We start from the raw sequence: 22,703 nt of genomic DNA on the forward strand, positions 1-22,703 counted from the left end.
GCAGACTCGGCCATTTTTTTCATCATTCCATTGTATTTAAACCTTGTACTTGACATTTCGTAATATTTATAATTCTCAACAAAATACCTCAACATGTTTCACCTCGTTCGTACTCAAAGCAGCCCCGCGGTATGATCACTGACATGACTAGAGAGAACCTTTTTGGATTTACATGTAAAACGGGGAAAGATACGCAAAACATAATGCAAAGTCTGAAGCCAAATTAAAGTTGTAATTATTTAATTATTTTTAATTGCCAAATATTTGCATTTTGGAAATGGCAAGACATGTTCATGTCATTTACATCACAGATAACTAACACTAGTTATCTGTGTTTACATGTAAACTGTCGGCCAATAAACAAAGTTTGGTCGAATCACTGTACGTACTGCACCCGCGCGCCGTTATGGCCTAGGCATGCCTTGCTTACGCGAGTTGTCTTCATTCTAGTTCACTGTCACTCCAAATTGCACGATAATATAGAATTAATCACAAGTTAAATGTTATCTGAAAACATCAAACTTTTATAGTGGGTCTGAAGTGTGATTTTAGTGAGTACCAAGAACTCCCACGTTGCTTGCTGCTGGCTGTGGAAAATCGCCCGGTCAGACGAAGCCAGCTTCAACTTCCGGGTCAAATCAGTCGTTTTCTACCGAAAATTCTTGAACGGTCCGCACCGTTATACAACGATCCTACTAAATTTACTTACCATGGTTATTTAAAACACATAAAATCCACCTTTTTATGAAATTTGTAAACTTTCCGGTCCATATTGAGGAAATTATGAGGGAAAACCGGGTCGAAATTTCAAGGCCTCAAGAATTCGTCGGAAAATCGGTATTCCTAAATGTAATGCCAAAATTTATTTTGCTGGCACGAAAGAAGAGATGTCAGTTGAGGTTTAGACGTTTTCAGATACTAAAATGGGGGACTCTAGTGAAAGTTACGGCGAGTTGAATATACCGAAAATTAAGGCCTGTGAGCAGCCATTCAAAATGTAACAGTCTGGAGGATAGATTTTATGCAAATGAGGGTATTGCGGACTGGCTGATTATGTAGAAGGGGTGCCGAATTTGGATTTGAAGTTTACAACCCTGTTTCGAACAAACACTTGTCATTTGGGCACCCAATGCATAGAATTATGAGTATAGCACATATTACATTGCTTGTTCGACGTCAATAGTGTCTTTTGAAAAGTGGCAGTTTACTTAAAATCTTGTCGACTAATTTCCAATATGGCGTCGGTCACAATGCTCATTAACATATTAATTTTTTTGTTAAATTACAAGAAAAAATCATAAAAAATAAAAATGAAGATGTACTGACTTGAAATTAACAAATCTGAGTAAGCTACACCCTGCGCATCAACATACCAGATATCAAAGCAATCTGAGAAGTAGTGGAGGAGATGATGAAATGTCATTTTTTCAAAAAGAAATCATAAAAAATTCAAAATGGCACAGATCAACTTGGCATGAACAAATCAGAATAGCCAAATATCGAAGAATTCTGACTCACTTTCGGAGAAGATGATGAAAATATAAAAAGTTGACGGACACCAATGATTCCACCTATACTCTATACCTAAATACTCACCTATACCTAAAGCTACGCTTTCAGCTTTCGCTGACAGCGGAGCTAATAATAAAAGCAGGCTTGTGGAAACGTGCCAATGTTATTAAATTTGGCCAAATTATTGCGCAAAAACAACATTTGTACGGATGAAAAGTTTTCTTTTGTGAAAGCCGCAGACACCTGATTTAAATAAATTGAAGGTAAATAGAAAATATAAATTTTGCAAGTCATACCTGCTTTTGTTTTCCCATATACATAGCAGCAAGCTACAGTTTCCCCCTTCTCTGCAGTCTCCACAGTGACGTCATCACCTGGTTGGAACAAAGTCACTACGTCATCACCAAGTTTTGCTACCTCATCAAAATCCAGTATGTTGTCTATCTTATCGCTGAGGAATGTATTAATATATCCGCATAATCCCATGAAACCTTTTGGTCGTGGTTCAGGTAGCGTGCCACACTTTGTCAGGCCCACCAACGCTTCTGTCTGACTACCATTGTGGTAACAGTGGGTGTATAAAGGGATAAGAGACGGGTCCATTCGGCAGTTGACCTCAATCACCTTTAGTTGGTCATTTTCAACAAACAATTCGATGTGTAAGAACTGATCATTGAACCCTTTTGAAATCAAACCATGTGTGATCTCATCATAAATCCTGTACAGGTCTTGTTCTTGTTTGTTAGTTACGTCAGCTGATATCATGTTCCCAAGGCAACATTGTGGATATTCGCTAGACCACACCTCTTGCATAATCAACCAACAGCACATTTTACCATTGAAAACGCAGCCGTCAATTGCTAATATATTCGTAACATCAATAAACTCTTCTAGCAACAGTCTATCAAGTTTAACATCGTATGTGAACCCCTTGTCTGTGATCCAGTGCTTCATAAACGCCTGAAAATAGTGACTTTGCTCTCTACGTGTTAAACGGCCATTTTCTATATGCGATATAAATTCCTCCATACTCTCGATCTTTCGTGTACCACAATTGCCTTGGCCGACAACAGGTTTCATAAACCCTCCTTTGGTCTGTATGATTTCTCGTGCCTTCTCCAGTTTCTCACTGTTAGTAATGTCATCTTCATCAAATAGCGCATATTCAACAGTCGCTAAATCTGGGTCGAGGTGTTTACGTGAACTGAATTTGTGATACGTCAGAAACACCGACTCCACAGATGGACCACGAATATGAGGGAAAGTTTCAGACAATGCAGCATGGACCAAGCAAGCGATATCTGAAAGGCTCAATACCATTGATATGTTTTGTGTCTTGATGGCTTCTTCACACTCTTTTGTAAACTGTAATAAATCCTCTTTGGTTGACGCTGGTTGAATCATGTGTATGTTGCAGGACTGCTTGGTCTCTTCTGATAAGTACCTGAGGAATGTAGAAAACTGCTGATCCCAATTGGTTGGACAGAGAAGTAGTATTTCAGTTTTCATGTTCTCCGACGCCATATTTGATGAAAACCTACACCTATAACCCTTTGTTAACAGCTGTAAACAAAATGGCAAGCCACCTATAGCTATGAGTGACCTGTCTAGCTACTAGCTAAGACCTTTGGGCTTTCTTCTGATATTATGTTACTTTTTTTTGATCTTCGCACTCAGCTGACAGACCAAGTAACTACACTCGAATCACTCGCACATCTTACATCTTATGTACCGACTCAGCTTCTGTACCGAGTCAACTTCTGTATCGGGATCTCTACTTGAACTTTAGAGAGTTAGGTCAGACTGCACACAGTTTATGTTTAAGCCGAGAGTCTACACGAACCATGGCCACCACTTAGCAATATGCCTCGTTCATTGACTTCCCCCGAAGTGAAGTGTCTCTCTGCTAGTTCCAAGTGTAATCTTTAGTGTCCTTAAAGTCTAAATTTACATAACACATGTGTATGGCCAAATACATAATACAAACCATATTAAAGTCTTCAAGAGGTGTTACCATGCTCTAAAGACTATTCTCAAAACATTGATAAATGATCACTATGAATCCTAGTTATTTATAAAATGCAGAGTGTCGTCTCATGTACTCGAGTACGCTTGGAATCTTAAAATTGTGAATGTCATCCGTGACAATTACAAGCGACCGAATGTCGCTTTGCACCTACAATCGAGGGCCCGAGTGCTCTCATACTTTTGTTCGGCAACCTTCGGAGCACATACCCGAGGTCTTGTAAGAAGACTACCTATGACCATGACCATGAGAATGACACTTCTTTGACGACAAATAGCCATGACCTTGTGAATGAAGCATATAATGGACTTGGCAGCTCAGTACAAGGAAGTAGACATGAATTTTGTCCTTGTGCATTCAGTCCTTTGTCAGTCACAATAAAGAATTAACAAGTCAAATCAACATCACAACATAGACACCAAGATAATAGGGAACTTGCAATACAGACTGAGCATGTTCAGACGCAAAGGACTATGGGATTATCTATGGTTATCGTGATACCTAATCTGGAGCTACTGATAAAATTAACCTCCCACAATTGTCAGGGTAACTATGAATTGATTATTTGTGGTCACAAACAATGTATCAACATTGTTTACAATACTAATTGATTAGTATTTATTATCACAATTCCCTTGATGAAACATTCAACATGGCGGATTTGCAAGTTTCAGGTCGGTTATTTCGATTTTGAATCGGGTTCTTGCCCACAACCACAGCACCTAAACTTTGATAACATTTTATCTAACGTTGCTAAGAATCCAATCCATCTGATTTGATTTTTGCTCATATTACTAACGTTGTTGTTATTGTTTTGGGACCGGTCAGTTTCTTCGGCCTGGGGGGGGGGGGGGTGGATTGGTAGGGGGGTCACCCTGTTTTTGAAACTGGCAGTAGGGGGGGGGGGTCATGCTGTTTTGAAAATTGTGGAAGGGGGGGGGGGGGTCATTGTGTTTTGTGATGGAAGAAAAAAATCCTTTCTACAATGGCATATAGCCTTGTCTGAAATGTGGTACATGTCAATATTTGTTCTTGTCCCTGTTTCTTACATGAATTCTTTAACATTACTTATTAGTTCAAACCTAACTATACATATTCATATACATTGTACATGTACCGGTATTACCTAGCTAGCACACTAGTTACAGAACATGTCATGTAAATGTTTGGCTGTTTCACAATCAATGCTTCACTTATATTGCAGTTTGGGGCAAAAGTGAACTTGAAGGTTTCGTAATGGTAATTTTCATAGACAGTTTATAAATGAAGTTAATCTAAATTGTTCTACTCATCATGCTATTGACACTACAAATCACCACATCTCATCAGATTCCAGTTACTATTATACACTAGGTATGACCACCTAAAGTTCTCTAACATACCGGTGACTTTATTATACATGCAATATTAATGCCCCTATATACTAATGTTACGTGTCCATTTTATGTGATATGAGAAACTCATTTAAAAACGTTTTATGTTAGCTTTTCGAAGCTTGGAAATATTACCTCAATGGTTATGAATAACCTAAACATTGCCTTAGTATCTCAAGCAAAAAACTCCAGATCTGCCAGGGGGAAAACCCCAAGGACTCCCTCACCCCCAGAGGTCACTCATACATTCAACCAACAATCAGATGCACCAACAACATTTTTACTGTCATAATGGTATTAAATTTTTCTTTAATATTTTCACCCTATTCTAATTTGATATGATATTGTCTTTTCAAGATCTGAAACGTTTGCCAAGATAGTCTAAAATTGCCTTAAACTCCAAATCTCCCCTACCAATGATACTACCATTATAGATGTGCTGACCTTTACTACATGTATATAATGATGCCATTTAAACTTTTTAAGAACATATTTCAACCCTTAGTGTAAGTTATAAAGAATAGTTTCTGATACTTGCTGTCTTGTAAAGCATGGATTAAGTTATTGCTTGAAAGGGTCTGAATAGCCTAAATATTGGCTTTAAGAGTAAAAATCCTCCAGGGTTTCTAGAGGGAGACCCCCTCATACCCCCACATGAGGTGAACATATCCCAGTCTCAAGCTCTTCCCCTCTTACTGTCAAGATGCTATCAAAGTATATTTCAAAAGTATTTCAACCCTATGTAGTTGCTTTTAACATGTTGGTGCCGTCTTGAAAGCTTGGAAATTATTGTTTGAAAGGGTCTGAATAGGTTTTACAGATAGGGGGGGGGGGGGGTCAGTGACTTTTTGTCGGTCCGATTTAAGAATCCACCGCCCCCCCCCCCCAGGCTGGAGAAACTGACCGGTCCCTTATTAAGGTGTCATGCATGCAATCAAAAACATTATACAGTACTTAAATGAAATTTATAAAGAAGGAGCCCCACCCAGCCCTCTGGCTTATAGGACACAAAGAATATCAACATACATACATACATACATACATACATACATACATACATACATAAATAAATATCACATACGTTTCAGTCGTAAATAAAGTTTTTCCTACGGTTAAAGGCCTCATGTAAAAAGTTCGCAGTATCAATGGGAAATTTGTCTAGTTTATCGTATATGTTCATATGGCTTAGGTTTGGCATTAAAGTTATTATTTACCTAGTATAATGCTTCCTGAGATCCTCGTAAAGATTATAATAAAACGAAAAGTGTATTTAGTATTCTTATGGCTTATTATTGTTATATGTGTATTTGGTTGTGTTTTTGTTTTCAATTAACAACTAACCATTGAAAACTAAATAGTTACAGTAACTTAAGCTTTCAACAACACGTCATTGAGGCTGACCGAAATATGACCTCTAGGTTTTGTTAGAGATTAATCGGATTTCCATAATAAATGGTTAAAAGATAACATTATATGTATGTTCTTGTACACTTTCTGCTCTCCGTATACTTTCTTATCCTTTTATTCTTCCTTATTTATATAAAGTTTTCCGCGATTATTAACAATGTATATTTTTTTTTAAAAGACCAGAAACTGTACAAGTACATACACACACACACACACACACACACACACACACATACATACATACATACATACATACATACAATATCAATTTTTAATCATTCCATTTCTGGCATTATAACCAAAATAACAAATATGTGTAGACATGTATAATGAGTTTATTAAAATATACTATAGATAAATTTAAGAAGTAAGTATGTAAATGTGATTCATAGCTAACTTGGGCCTTTATTAATTACCTGTGTATCATTATCATTTTCCGATTTCATCAGAATTGTTGCCTCATCCCCCTGTTTGTTATGATGACTCATTTGTTATTATACAATTTGTTTTCGTAACATATTGTGTTATATTGTATAAACTAATATAACTAGGAGTGCAATTATTCACCCCATTGTGTATCATTACTAAACTCTACATTTACAATTTCTTTATATGTGTAAGTTTCTAAACTTTTAATTGAATATATCAAAGTGGCATAAGAATCTTCAATCGAACTTGACGTTCTTGTTGTCAAAGCACATTCTGACATCTACCATCAATATCTTCAGTATAAAATCTATAGAATTTATTAAACTGATAGTAATTAATGACTTACATTTCAAACATAACATTTCGATTGATTCTGTTTGAGTAAACAGCATCATAACCCAAAAGACTTATAAGAAAAAAAGATATACAGAATTTTCAACGCTTATCAATTAAGAGATAAAAAAAATCAATTATATTCAAATTGTTCATGATCCAATATGTAATCTAGTATGCTGTGTATTACAGCCAGGTTTGTATCAAGTTAAAGTTAAAATTAAAATAAACTATTTCTTCTAAACATTCAATTAATCTAGTCTTTGCTTTACATAGTTTATCAACTTATACTATGTTATTATTGTTATATACTCTCTAAATATCTTTCCATTTCGTTATTCCTTTGCTGAATGGTGAGCATTTGCTCTTTCCATGATAAAACATACAATCTCTTATATACTTTAAACATACTTCTCTAGTGCAAAGTAAAAATGAAAACTGGATGGTCTCAACAAACCTCAACTCAAAGGGTTACCAAAAGTTCTGATTAGCTTATGCTCTCAACAAAGCCTAATAGGTCAGTACTGATTTATGATTTAGAGGTCAAAGTTTGGGTCTATTATATTCTCAGTGTTTTATTGACAAAGGTGTCATGATACAGAATGCATGTGAGAGTCTTTATTAGACCGTTTCATTATAAGATTTTAGAGGCAACAGCTTTCTAGATACAGCATGACACTCTCTCACACACCCTCCTGTATGTCTTTTTCATTTAGTCTTTTTGTTACTTAGGCTTAGAAAAAGGCTGTGTAATTATACAAAGACACATATTACGAATACGATTTGACCCTTTAACCAAAGAGGAGGGTTTACATAGTTATAATCATGATAGTGCTTATACAGTGTTGTATCGTTTGTAATGGGTGTGGCCAAAGGACAATTATTGGAATTCCACGATTTAAGTCAACTTGATAAACCCAATGAAGGTGGCATTCGCTCGCATGTTGATACCGATATTACTGAAATGCACTCTCAGATCAACTTTATCCTGAGCAGCTAACCATGATACACCTCCAACAAAGCAGCTATTCTCAGGCCCCGTCGTGTGGAGAGCTAGAACACATCTTACGAAGATGTTATCGTTTATGAATATGGCCGTCCTTTCCACGCCAATGGTTTGTTCGGCAAAGGTGACCTGTTGTAAAAGTAGTCGGAATACATAAGGAATTGTAAACATTTCGTAGCCACTATGATTATGTGTGTAAAAGGGTATACGTATTGAGTCGTGACGTAATAAATTCTAACACCAAAAATCAAGCAGTTACTCGTCCTTTCAATGAAGGTACACTGGATGTACTAATTGTACGTCATGATTACAAGGCTACTTTGGGGGGAGGGAGAGAGAGAGAGAGAGAGAGAGAGAGAGAGAGAGAGAGAGAGAGAGAGAGAGAGAGAGAGAGAGAGAGAGAGAGAGAGAGAGAGAGTACACTAATAATAAAGCGAATTTACAGTCAATGCGACTGTTCTCCGAAGAGCTCCAGGCGTAGACACATAAGGACTAACAACATGAGTGAAAGGTTATACAGATAAACAATTTGAAAACAAGGAAGGATGTAGAGAGCAGCTTAAGTGAGTGAGTGAGTGAGTGAGTGAGTGAGTGAGTGAGAGTTAATTAACTAAAGATTCAATTGAGGTAAGTTTTGACGGCAGGAAGGACGACTTAACGTGAGAGTGACGAAGATTGTAGGGAAGACATCAAAAGTGATCATGAAGGAGCAGTCTAAGAAAAGGAATTCTCGACGAGCTTCTTAGTGACAAATGGTATATATATTCGTAACACGTGCAATCATATAAAAATTTACGACTGCGGTCACTTCTTTCTAAGGGCAGAGCGGAAAGAAGACTTGGCGTGAAAGTGATGAAGACTGTGGGGAAAACAGTTCAAATTGAAGGAGTAGTGTAAGAAAAGCTTCTTTTTTCTATTGTTGAGGAGAATATATCTCCCTGGTAATACACCGTCACTTCTAGGTCAATGATAATGACAATTTTGACCGACTGCTTATTTGCTTTTATATAACATCACATCCATACATTGGCACTTAATAATGTATCTGGTGTTGTTCACAATAGTTTGACTGGGGCAGTCTTACCTGGCTGTATATGTAGTATAAACCATCCTCCTGAATTGTTATACCGCTATTGTCACTATTCAAATGAAAGCTGTCTTTCATTCCCGAAACTTCTTCCATATCCATCCATTCAGCATAATCCCAATTCTTGAGTAACCCAACTGTTAAAAATAAAGTCAGTGTCTTTTAATTTACGTATGGTGCAAATACTTCAAAGCATATGAGCAATGGAGGTGCGCATTGTCTATGTTCAAGATTTTGGGGTTGTCGGTGGCCGAGTGGTGAGACCACTTGCCTCTTACCACTGCGGTCGGGGTTTGAACCCATTCCGGGTTTCATTAAATTTACCACATTGTAAGTAAGGAGAGTGTCGACGTCGTTCAGTTTGACTCTACCAAACAAAATGAAGTAGAGCTGAAATTCCCAAGACAAACTTACATGGTCCCGTTGTAATGACCCAATCTGCTCCTTTCTTGTTTCCAACAAAATGAGCTGCAGTTAGACGGATCTGGAATCATGGTAGACATGTATATATACATCAAAGTGAATTTCGATTTGCGCATGTGTGTTTTTAACAAATCCAACATTTGATTTTAAGTCTACACAAGTATGAGAAACATTAATATGAGTATATTATAGTTTTAGTAAACTCCAACCGCTTTTGTGCATTTATCATAGTATTATCAGATAATAAACTATAAGAAAAAATTCAATATCAATTAAACAATTAAAAACACTATCGGTATTATTTCATGTGAGACCCGCTTTTTCCATTGAGACTCAAATCGAAAATCGAATATTTTACTAGGTGAGTCCAATAAACCTGTAGGAAATAACGCCAACATACTAGTTATGCACAGGAAATATATAGTACACAGAATGTTAACCAAGGTCATTCCAAGGCCATAAGCCACAACGACAACAGAAATACGATCTGGAAGAAGTGGCCATATGGATGAAATGTGGGTGTTTATTTTGGATTTTTAATTCACATAAAACAACTGTACTATGTTTTGTACTTGAAATAATAATTTCAAACAACCAAGACTCTGTGTGTAACTCAATGAACTGCAAACAATTGGAAACAGTGAAATTGTATGTGCAATAAAAAATATTGTACAAACACTATTGATTTTTGTTTTATTAAGCTACAAAGATAGACTTTCTTATTTGAACTTTAAATGAGAAAAATACAAAATAGATTAGCGGATGTTGTAGTAACAGTAAAAAAAATCCGGATATCTCAAAGAAGCAAAGAAAAAAAAAGTTACCAGCATAGGTGAAGGTGAAAAAAAAAAATTCTCAGGTAAGCAGGTGGGAAAAAAATTAATGACTCTCCACCAATCTTTTAAGCCCCCCCCCCCCCGGATATCGAATGGTCTACCCCTTAGAGAGTTAGAAGCAGTGAACATCTTGGCCCATTTTTCGACGTATAAGGTCCATGCATAGAAGTATAATACTTCCATGGTCCATGTAAGATGGAGAATATATTCATGTATTGTTCATGGTACCAAGAATCAATAGGACAGTACAGTATAGTTAATTTGGAACGCACACAACGCCACACACTCATTGTCGCACAACGTGATAATAGCTTGGATCCATACCTTAGGACATCGTTTGCAACCAGAGCCTGAAAATACAGAAAATATGCAAATTTAATATATATATATATATATATATATATATATATATATATATATATATATATATATATATATATATATATATATCTGTGAGTTAATAAATTGGATATAAAAATCTTGTAAAAAAATCAAATGACTCCTACAAGAATATCTACAAAATTTGAATCAAAAATCTCAAATATGAATATATTTATAATATCAGTCCTGATATAAACATTGACTTTAATGATACAAAATGTCATTTTCCAATTGCTAAATTTGCAAGTGTGATTCGTGGTTTCACAGCATATTTCAAATAATTACTTTCTGTTCACTTTTGAAATTAAAGGATATTTTCTTTCTATTTTTAAATTATAAATGATGGAAAACAAAATGGTTTAACATTACCTTTCTTTTCCTTCTTACTCTTAACTTTATGTGTCCTCGAACCTCGTTTGCCTCCTTTGGTATTCATCGCAGATACTTCCTTTTTACCTTTGGGTGTTGGTTGGTCACTTACGGTTGATCCTTCATCTATCAAAGACATTTTAAAGAAGGGTAAGGATAAGTACATTTGGTTCTACCACGTGACACATGATTGAAGAAAAGCAGATTCATATTTCAGATTAATGCGTTAGGGGCTAATGATAATCTCGAGGTAAAATGCGAAGAAGCAATAAATAAAATATGCTGTTTGTTCATCATAACCCAACCAGAGCTCACTAACCTTGAAAGTTAGGGTTGATATAATGATGAATAAAATCACTCATGCAAATTAGAGAGAATTAAGTACAATTGACATTATCCCCTTCAGTACAATATAGGCATATACCACTTCCATAGGGTGAAAATGTAGTATGAATGGCTGACTGTTGTTGATAGTGCTGAGATAATAGGCCAAAAATACCCACATATTATATATCACTGGATAGCTGATACAATTTTCTTTTCAAATATGTTGCCATTGAGATCGTCCTGTCACATGACTGGTAACATGATCAAGGATGACCGACATTGGATGTTATTTTTGGTGGTAAAATTTCCATTAGCACAAACTTCAAGTATGTTGTGTAAATGCATGGATCAAAAACTGAAAGAAAATACACTTTACACCTACAATTAGAGAAATTCTGCATTTATTTCATAGTTTAATGTTTCAAAGTGTGCAAAACTCGGTTTAAAATAGGTTAAATATCTGAAATGCTGAAATTAGATTTATTTTCATTTACCATCAACATATAGATGAAATACGGCTATTCACACTAAGTACAAAAATACTACATACTCACTCCATTTCAGTGAGAATATTAGCGTTTTTAAGTCGAACCTTAAAACATACCTTTTTATTTGAATGACTGTTTTATTACTGGCAGATTCCTCCATTGTGTTTTATATCTTTTTTATTGCCTTTTTGTTGTAGCATTGTAAGGTGCTTTGAGAAGTTTTTTTTATAATGGAAAGCGTTCACTTATTAAGAAATAAATATTATTATCATTAATACATATCACCGGACAGCTAGTAAAGTCGACTTTAAACCAGATGTAAACTGAATGGCTTCCGTAAGGGCAAAGTTTTGAAATTGTCGTTCCTACAGACAATTGTTGGAATACAACAGAACATATGTAATAAGTTGTTTTTTCTCATTGATTGCTATTTGCTCATTGCTGTTAGTGATCTCCGGGCCAACCACAACATGTACTGTGACATTTGTTGGGAATGTAAAAAATAAATAAAAAATAAGCGCATCGTCATACCACTTTAGACATTTCTTGATGAGAAACTATTTTTTTTCCTTTTTAGTGGCCTACAAAAATATGGCAATAATTTATTAAAACTAAAATCAACATCAATAATATTTTCAGGACAAGTGCGCTTTGGTATCGCAAATGCATGTATCAAATTATATTGAATTTGAAGTGTGCATTCTTGAGATATAGCCTCATTACCGAAAACCATTATTTATGTAAATTTCTCGTTAATATTCTTGGGATGTTTACCGAAACCTAATCAGTTCTTGTCACTACCCTACAGAACACATGCAATAAATTTCGTTTGAATTGAGCCAGTCGTGTTTTAGAAAATACCGCCAATGGCGTTGTAGCACAACTGTACAATTTTTAAAAATGTTTATCGATATGGTAGTCCATGCTAACAGTATGTGTTCATTTGGTGAATGACTATCCAGTTGCCTATCCAACCATGTTGCTATCTTTACGATATATGCTATCATTTGGCTGTTGCTATGGACGTGGTCTTGTTGCTAGGCAAATTTACATATATTTTTTGAACGTTTATTCAATTGTCTATTAATCCCTGTTATCTTTGTGAAATACACGACCGTTTGGCTGTTTCTATGGGCGTGGTCATGGTTGCTACGGTATTTGCATACATTTTTTGAATGTTTACTCATTTGCCTACCAGATGATGTTGTTATTTGACCAAAATATACTGCCATTTGGTTGTTGCTAAGGGCGTGGTCATGGTCGCTAGGGCCAATTTTGTCAAAATGTTTTGAAGAATAACACTCAGAAACATCTCACCAAGTTTCAGACTCGGTGACCAAGTACTTTTTGAGATATAAGTTTTTGACCAAAAATGAATTGTTACACCTAATTTGCATATCACTCATGGAATCATGGTATGCTTAATATTCTTCGTCCATACATCCCTAGATACATTCCCATTAATTTTCAGCCCACTCTGCTCAGTAGTTTTGGAATTATAGATTTTTAACCAAAATGACACATTTATAGCCCTAATTTGCATATCACTGATGGAATATTACTTTACACCCCCTTAAGAATGTTCCCACCAAATTTCGCACCAATCTGCCCAGTAGTTTCTGAGTTGAAGTTTTTTGACCAAAAATCACATTTTTTGACCAAAATCACACACCTGTGATGCGATCATTTTGATTTGAACAATTTCCCAACTAGATACCCAAGGTAATGGACCCACCAAATATCGTGGCAATCGGTTAAGCGGTTTTTGACTTTAAGTTGTTTACACACACACATCCACACACACAGACAGACAGACAGACGCCGGGTGATCCCTATAGCACTACTGAACCTCAGTTCAGTTGTGCTAAAAATGGTGATAAAGTCGTAATACTTTAGACATTTCCTGATGAGAAACTATTTTTTTCTTTTTTGTGGCCAATCAAAAATATGCCAATTACTTATTAAAACTAAAAGCTAATCAGTAATATTTTCATGACAGGTGCGCTTTGGTATTGCAAATGTGTGTGCCAAGTTATAATGAATTTGAAGCCTGCATTCTTGAGATATAGCCTAATTTCTGAATAACATTAATTACGTCAATTGCTCATTGATATTCACGGGAATTTTACCAAAACCTAATCCAGTCTTGCCATTACCCTACGGAATACGTCTTCAAAATTTCGTTTGAGTTGAGCAAGCCGTTATGGAGAAAACGACACAGACAGACACACACACACAGACTTCCACCAATAAATATATCTCACTAACACATTTATTATTTGGCCCACCAAAATATGGGCTAATAAAAAAATGTTGGTATGGAAACCATTAAATCATGTGACTTGTCACATGATCAAAGATGGCCGCCAATGAACAAGATTTTCTGTTCAATTTTCATTATAATGACAATATGAGAGTGTTTTGCAATATATTTATCACCTTTAGTCTTAGGAAATACACTTGTCTGTATTAATTTCAAAAAATATGTAGAAAATATGTAAAATACCATTTGAATAATGGAATTACATAAAATGTAAAAATCTAACTAAATATCTGTGAATATGTGCCTAGACATCATAATAGTGTACCTTGTAAACATGGGTTTGAGTTTATTCAACTATATGAACCTACATATATTTGGAAACCCAGGATGCTAGACTAACACATTTATTATTTGGCCCACCAAAATATGCTAATAATTAAATGCCCTGAGTGTGTATACAGGCAAGGGAATCTCTTTCTTTACAACATATTGAAAACATTCTGGTAAATATTCCCTGGGCAATTTTTTTACAGTTCACAAAAACATGGAAAAACAATAATATGCATGAAATGCATCTTAGTATACTAGTATATCAAGCCCAGGAATGAAATGAACAAGTCTTTCAGAATGACATAGTCCCCACTGTGATTGAGTTTTAAGAAACTTGCAGTTTATGTTGTCATTTTCTTGATATCACTACTCTGATCACGCAACAACACTTGTGAACCTAAATCAAACAGACTTAGATATGTTGTGTCTGCTCGTTGGACATGGGACATGCCTACTCATGTTGTGTCTCCTCGTTGGACATGGGACATGCCTACTCTTCAAGGTGACGTGATGGAATAAACCATTCAACAATAAAGGATGGGTCAGGTATGGGGGGGGGGGGGGCAGGGGGCTGTTCAAGCATGTCTGAGTTATGGCTTTGGACATGGAAAATTCGCAAACAAAATGGCTGCTAGGCAGCCATGTTGGATCGTATCATGACGAAAATGGATATGCACATGTATGTCACAGAACACTGTCCTAATGCCAATGTTGAATGAGATCTGTTCAAGGCAAGCATGTCCGAGTTATGGCTTTCGACATGGAAAATTTGCAAACAAAATGGCTGCCAGGCAGCCATATTGGATCATATCACGACAACAATGAATATGCACATATATGTCATAGAACACTGTACTAATACCAACTTTGAATGAGATCTGTTCAAGCATGTCTTAGTTATGGTTTTAGACAGGGAAAATTTGCAAACAAAATGGCTGCTAGGTGGCCATATTGGATCATATCACAAAACAAATTGACGTGCATATGTATGCCATTGTATGTTGCCCCTGTACCAAGTTTGAAAAAAATCGGTCCAGGCATCTCCAAGAAACGGTTCTGGACAGACGGACGGACCCACAGACAGATGGAATCCAATCCATAAGTCCCTGTCCCGGACTTCGTCTGGCGGGGACTAATTAACTAGTACCTCCCGCTGTGGTCTGAATTGAATAAATATAAAAACTTACAAATAAAATCAACAACCTATATATCAATTAATAGGTTCTAAGAATTACTTTCATATTTTGTAGGCATTGAGACATGTGACAGGTCAAGTGATCAAATATGGCTGCCAGAGTATTCCTAATTTTACTTGAACCTTTTATAAACACACACTGAGGATACCATAAAGTACTGGAAAATTCATATAAAAGTAGAAAAGTATTTTTAAAATTCTAATAACTGATATTTAGAATAGAAAACTAACTCAAGTATATTTTAGACTGTCACATTACCTAAATACATATTACAACAATTTGCATCTGACTTTATGTGACTAAATATGGATTACAAATAATGTATGCTATTAAAATTATATTGCTGGAGGAAAAGTGGCCAAGTAACAAATGTGTTCAAATACTTTCATAATTCATTCAAACTGTAACTTTCTTTAACTCCCTTCCTATAAAAATGTCTATTTCACAAAATACAATTCAATAACCTGGAACATACCAACTATGTACATGAATACATCCATATTATGTTGTCAAGCAAGTTTTTTATCTTAACCATTATAAATGTCATGAATTTCTGACAGAATTAAGATATTGAGAGATATACATTACAATATGACTGTTTGGTAGTTATACATCCGAAAGTATTACCATAAAAAAATGTGATTAAGACTTCATAAAGACTTCAATATAATACATTTAATACATTCTAGAGTTGTACTAAATACATTCTAGTATCGGGCGATGGTCTGTGGAACTTGCATTTAATACATTTAATACCGGACCATCTCCCGATACTAGAATGTATTTTGTGCAACTTTAGAATGTAGTAAATGTATTAAATGCAAGCTCCCCAGACCATCGCCCAATATTAGAATGTATTTCGTATAACTCTAGAATGTAAAACATGTGTACCTTCAGATCTGAAGTCCTAGTAAATCCTTTACCACATTCTTTACACACATGTGGTCTTTCATTTGTGTGGATCCTCATGTGCGCCTTCAGATATGAAGTCCTAGTAAATCCTTTACCACATTCTTTACACACATATGGTCTTTCATTTGTGTGGATCATCATGTGTGCCTTCAGATTAATATTTTCATTAAACCTTTTACCACATTCTTTACACACTTATGGTCTTTTATTTATGTGGATCCTCATGTGTGTCTTGAAATTACCATTTTGATTAAACCCTTTACCACATTCTTTACACACATATGGTCTTTCATTTGTATGGATCCTCATGTGTACCTTCAGATCTGAAGTCGTAGTAAATCCTTTACCACATTCTTTACACACATATGGTCTTTCATTTGTGTGTATCCTCATGTGTACCTTCAGATCTGAAGTCCTAGTAAATCCTTTACCACATTCTTTACACACATATGGTCTTTCATTTGTGTGTATCCTCATGTGTACCTTCAGATCTGAAGTCCTAGTAAATCCTTTACCACATTCTTTACACACACATGGTCTCTCATTTGTGTGTATCCTCATGTGTACCTTCAGATCTGAAGTCCTAGTAAATCCTTTACCACATTCTTTACACACATAGGGTCTTTCATTTGTGTGTATCCTCATGTGTACCTTCTGATCTGAATTCCTAGTAAATCCTTTACCACATTCTTTACACACACATGGTCTCTCATTTGTGTGTCTCCTCATGTGTACCTTCAGATCTGAAGTCCTAGTAAATCCTTTACCACATTCTTTACACACATATGGTCTCTCATTTGTGTGTATCCTCATGTGTACCTTCAGATCTGAAGTCCTAGTAAATCCTTTACCACATTCTTTACACACATGTGGTCTTTCATTTGTGTGGATCCTCATGTGCGCCTTCAGATATGAAGTCCTAGTAAATCCTTTACCACATTCTTTACACACATATGGTCTTTCATTTGTGTGGATCATCATGTGTGCCTTCAGATTAATATTTTCATTAAACCCTTTACCACATTCTTTACATACATATGGTCTTGTGTGGATCCTCATGTGTGTCTTCAGATTACCATTTTGATTAAACCCTTTACCACATTCTTTACAAACATATGGCCTTTCATTTGTGTGTATCCTCATGTGTGTCTTCAGATTAATATTTTCATTAAACCCTTTACCACATTCTTTACATACATATGGTCTTGTGTGGATCCTCATGTGTGTCTTCAGATTACTATTTTGATTAAACCCTTTACCACATTCTTTACAAACATATGGCCTTCCATTTGTGTGTATCCTCATGTGTGTCTTCAGATGTGAAGGCTTAGTAAACCCTTTACCACACTCTTTACATGCAATCAGTCTATTCTTAATTGGGCTTACCATATATACACTCACATGACTTTTACCATCAACATTTGTACCATGTATGTTAATTTTGATTTTGGACTGATAAACACATGAGGTAGTCTCTGTGTGGGCTTTCCCCAAGTGACTCTGACAAACAGTTTCATCACACTCTGTTTGAATTCTTGAATAGCTTACATCTGTTCTTTGTAAAATAAGTTTCTGGTTTACATTCTTATCATGTTCATCTTCTGGTATTTGACCACAAGTAAAATCTACTTGCTCTATCTTAATAGGGAAGGGATTCTCAGGTCCATTCATACAATTTTCTTGTCCTAGTGTGGACAAGTTGTTCTCTGCATCTACTCCTCCAGATAGTTGTTCAACAGCCTTGACATTGATAGTTTGGTCAGGACAGTGTACTCCATTATTTTTTAATTCTTCACTTGTTACTTTCCAGTAACTATAAGCAGTGTCACTAACATGTTCCTCATCTTCTATCTTTACTTGTATATCCTCCTTCACTTTGTCATTGGACGAGATATTTCTTGTATCCAGCTCTAATATGGTGTCAGTGCTGACTGGGCCAAGTTCATTTGAATGATAATGCATATTTATCAAATCACATCTACTGGCATCACATTGACTTCTATTGTTTACGTAGTCTTCATGTTGTACTGTTATCCTCTCTTTCCCTTGTGTCTGCTCTTCATCTTTGATTGAGATAGGTTCACTAGGAGAGTAGGGGGCATCTACATCACACAGGATACTGTTTTCTTGATGACTGTGAAGAGGGTTGTTTGTATATTGTTCTTCATATTTGACTGAGATAGGTTCACTAGGACAGTAAGAGGAATCTATCACATTACACATGATAAAATTTTCTTGATGACTGTGAAGTGGATCATAGTTTGTAGAATCTTCTTCCTTGATTATAATTTTGTCCATGCCTTAGAAAAGTAGTATTATCACCAACAGATCAAGTACCTGTTAAAATAGAAAATACAAGTTTTCAAAATCAATTGTATTGTCTTGAACATATATAATTCACACTTAAGCAGGTAAAAGTATTTCCCACAATGTGTCTCTTTTGAGTGTAGTGACATGCATCTCCTGTCATGGCTAGACAGGCTATGCTATTGTTTAGTCTGTATTCAGACGCAGATTATATTTTGTCATATTCCTTAAACTTTCTGAAATGTTTTATTTAAATACTAGTTCTAGTTGTGTACAAATGCATAACCAATAACATCATGTACAATTTAATTGCCAGTATGTACAATGCATAAAAAGAATGTGCACTACTCACTGAGGATTCAAACACATAAAATATAATCTAGTATCTGTATTATCTCTTCAAACAACCGCTAGTGGTTAACCAGAGTTAGACGTTCCATAAACAAGGATGCTTATGAATATTCCTAGAAAGGAAAGTCTGGTGGGTAAGTTAGAACAGTCATCTTGACTTCATGGAATGCCCAATGCACACCACGTTATGGTTATAATTCTATTAATTTCAGCAACAAAAATATTAAAGATAAATTACAAAAAAAGTCAAGATGACTGTTGACAGTCTGTGTATTGTTGTGATCACAGAATTACTTGTCTGTGATGTGAGGTAGACTGCCAGCATATCACAGTACTAGTACTAGTAGTGACGCTAATGATAGACCCTATATGTAGGATCTATGCGCTAATTAAATATGTACGTTAAACGGGGAATGCCACTCCAGGAAATAAAATGTTTATCTAAACCATACATGAACTCGAAGTACGGGGACCGAAAAAATTACATGATTTTATGTATGTGGCTAGTCGAAGCATAGCAAAATGTAACACTTCATAGCAGAAAGTGGTGGTCGCATGCATGTGTGTTTTGGCTAGGTGTTTGCTAGATCTAGCACTTACACTAGCACAGATAGGCAATGGTGTTTACAATGTTCATCAGTCATGGAATATCGATTTATACCTTCACTCACAGTCTAGTCAAAGTTGTTACTCGAGAAGTCTTCAGATTCATGAGATATAAGTTAATTAAAATTCATCCCCCTCCACCCACAGTCATTAACAACATAGTCAAGTAACCAATAACACAGTCAACCATAAAGTTAGTGTTTATTGGGGCAGTTATGTAATGTAATTGGCATATTTGTCATCTGAGGATGCTACTTATACACTGTTTACATCACTATAGCAGCTGGGGTTCATTGATTGGATGAACAACTTTTTGCGCTGATTGGGGGACTTTGACCAGACTGTGGGTTAGACACCACAGTTGGCATCCAGACTAAATGGCCTATGTGTTAATACAGTTTCTGTATTTTTTGATACACACTGGTGAGAGCACAGCCAGACAGTGACGAATCAACTCGTCCCAATTTCAACTCGTCCCACTCAACTCGGCCCATTTTGAACTCGCTGTAATTTCAACTCACCCTATTTTCAACACGCCCAAACTCCTTACAATATAATTTACCTGAGCATATTTAAGAAAATTGAAGCTAGTAGTACTCATCAGTTTGGAGGGTCTATGGTATCTCATATTCCACTAATGAAATACCACTTGCACTGTAAACCAGGTATACAGTAGTACTTAGACACATCTCAAAAACCCATATGCAGAAGTCGTAAGCGTGTCGGTCACTAATATCATTATCATTTGGGTTGTAAACATTAAGTCCTAATGTGAAAAGTGATATTCTATGACTGAGGAAAGTTAATATACATCATTGCCTATTTGTGCTAGTATAAGTGCTAGAGCAAACACTTAGCCAAAACCCATATTTGCTATGCTTTGACTGGCCATGTATGTAAAACCATGTAAATTTTGTGGTTGCCATACTTCGAGTTCATGTATTATTTTCATTTGTAAATGATAAACAGTGTTGTTTGGGTGAGTTGGAAATGGGGCGAGTTGAAAATGGGGCGAGTTGAAATGGGACGAGTTGGAAATGGAGTGAGTTGGAAATGGGATGAGGTGAAAATGGGGCAAGTTGAAATGGGACGAGGTGAAAATGGGGCGAGTTCACCTCTGTTCAAATAGCGTTCGATGTGGAATTACAGTGTGCGCATGCGCATGCGCGAAAAACGAGATTTGAATTTCACGCGAGATTACACATGATTTTTAAATTTCAATATGGGGTCTCATGATGTATTCAATGGGAGTGGCATCCTTTTTCCCGCTCTTTTGACTAAACTACCATATTAGGAAAGGTCACATGGGTGCCCCGGGACGACACTGACGTCATACTTCTTATTTATGAATGAACTGTAATGGCTGGCCTGGATATAGGTTTTACACAAGTCGATCTTCAAGTGATCAAATTTTTCACTGTTGTGATGGGACAATTTTTACAATCACTGAATAACTGTCATTTTTTTGGTAGAGTTTTTGAGCCAATGAAAACAGTTTTTTGTGTTTGTTTATTGAGTTTTGAGTGATTCTGGTACAATCGTAAAGTGGGGCATGACCCGTAGCACTGGGGCATGACCTTTGAAAAATGATACAAATTAGTAAACTTCAAACCCGTTACGCTAATAAAAAATTGACAACAACGATATCGGCTGAGGTACCACTACTTTTGTTTTTGCTGTCATAAAAATGTCAACATTGACAGGTCTAGAATATCATCACAGTGCTATTGATTTACATTGCAGGTTTTGTTTTAATAATTTAAATACTAGAGGCTGCCATGAGCACAATGTCAATGAATATGTGAATGATATTCGATATGTTTTCAAAATCAATGTTAGTTGCAATGAGAATGGAATACACACACCTAAGTTTTGTGGAAGTTGCAAAAGAAAACTTTTGCATGGAAAAGAGGCCATATTGCATGGTAAAGTTTACAGGATGAATGAGACTTACAATTGGTCAAAACACAGTCGTAGTGGTGAATGTCAAATTTGTGCTGACATGAAAATTCATACAAGCGACCTATCGGTCAGAATAGCTCCACTGTTGTTCTTAATTTAATTTTTTATTTTGGTAACATGTAGAAGTGGTTCAGTTCTTCAGCTCTTCACTATGCAGTTTTGTTTTAGTGATGTAATAAAGTGGTTAGTGGTTTCATATGATGTCTCACTATAAAACACATTTTACACAGAAAGTTGGTAATGTATTGTACTTTTATACCATAGTCACCATTTTATATAAAAAAATCTACTGTTATGAAAAATTACACAAAATCTCAGAAAAATAATGACTGGGAAATGCACACAAGAAAAAGAAAAAAAGAGGATTTTGAGGTTAGCTATAAATAATTCCAGTGTCTTACAGCTTTAACCCTGGAAAATTTTAATGATGAATGAAATAAACCAGGGATCTAAAATAATTTTGAGGCAATTCGAATTTCAATTTTCTAACAAATTTTATAAACCAAATCAACAACATTCAACTTGTACTAGTTGTAGTAGACATAACATCATCTGATAATTTAATTTACGGAGTTTCTTGCGACCGGCGCCTGTCAGCAGACTCGGCCAATTTTTTTTCATTATTCCATTGTATTTAAACCTTGTACTTGACATTTCGCAATATTTAAAATACCTCAACATGCCTCACCTCGCCCGTACTCAAAGCAGTCCCGGTATGATCACTGACTAGTCGTGCTTGCATACAGAGTAATCTGGGACTCGATTCAGACAATTGTCCT

At 35.8% G+C, this 22,703-nt stretch overlaps 1 protein-coding gene across 1 annotated transcript in view; it reads right to left on the reverse strand.

The window, feature by feature from the left end:
• Window positions 1–16,581: 16,581 nt before the first annotated feature.
• The window catches only part of LOC144442092 (uncharacterized), a 386,503-nt gene continuing 380,381 nt past the window's right edge, over window positions 16,582–22,703 (reverse strand). Inside the window, 1 exon segment of the mRNA XM_078131362.1 lies at window positions 16,582–17,679. Coding sequence (XP_077987488.1) covers window positions 16,582–17,679 — 1,098 coding nt within the window.

This window comes from Glandiceps talaboti, chromosome 11 (genome assembly GCF_964340395.1).
Source record: "Glandiceps talaboti chromosome 11, keGlaTala1.1, whole genome shotgun sequence".
Taxonomy (NCBI): domain Eukaryota; kingdom Metazoa; phylum Hemichordata; class Enteropneusta; family Spengelidae; genus Glandiceps; species Glandiceps talaboti.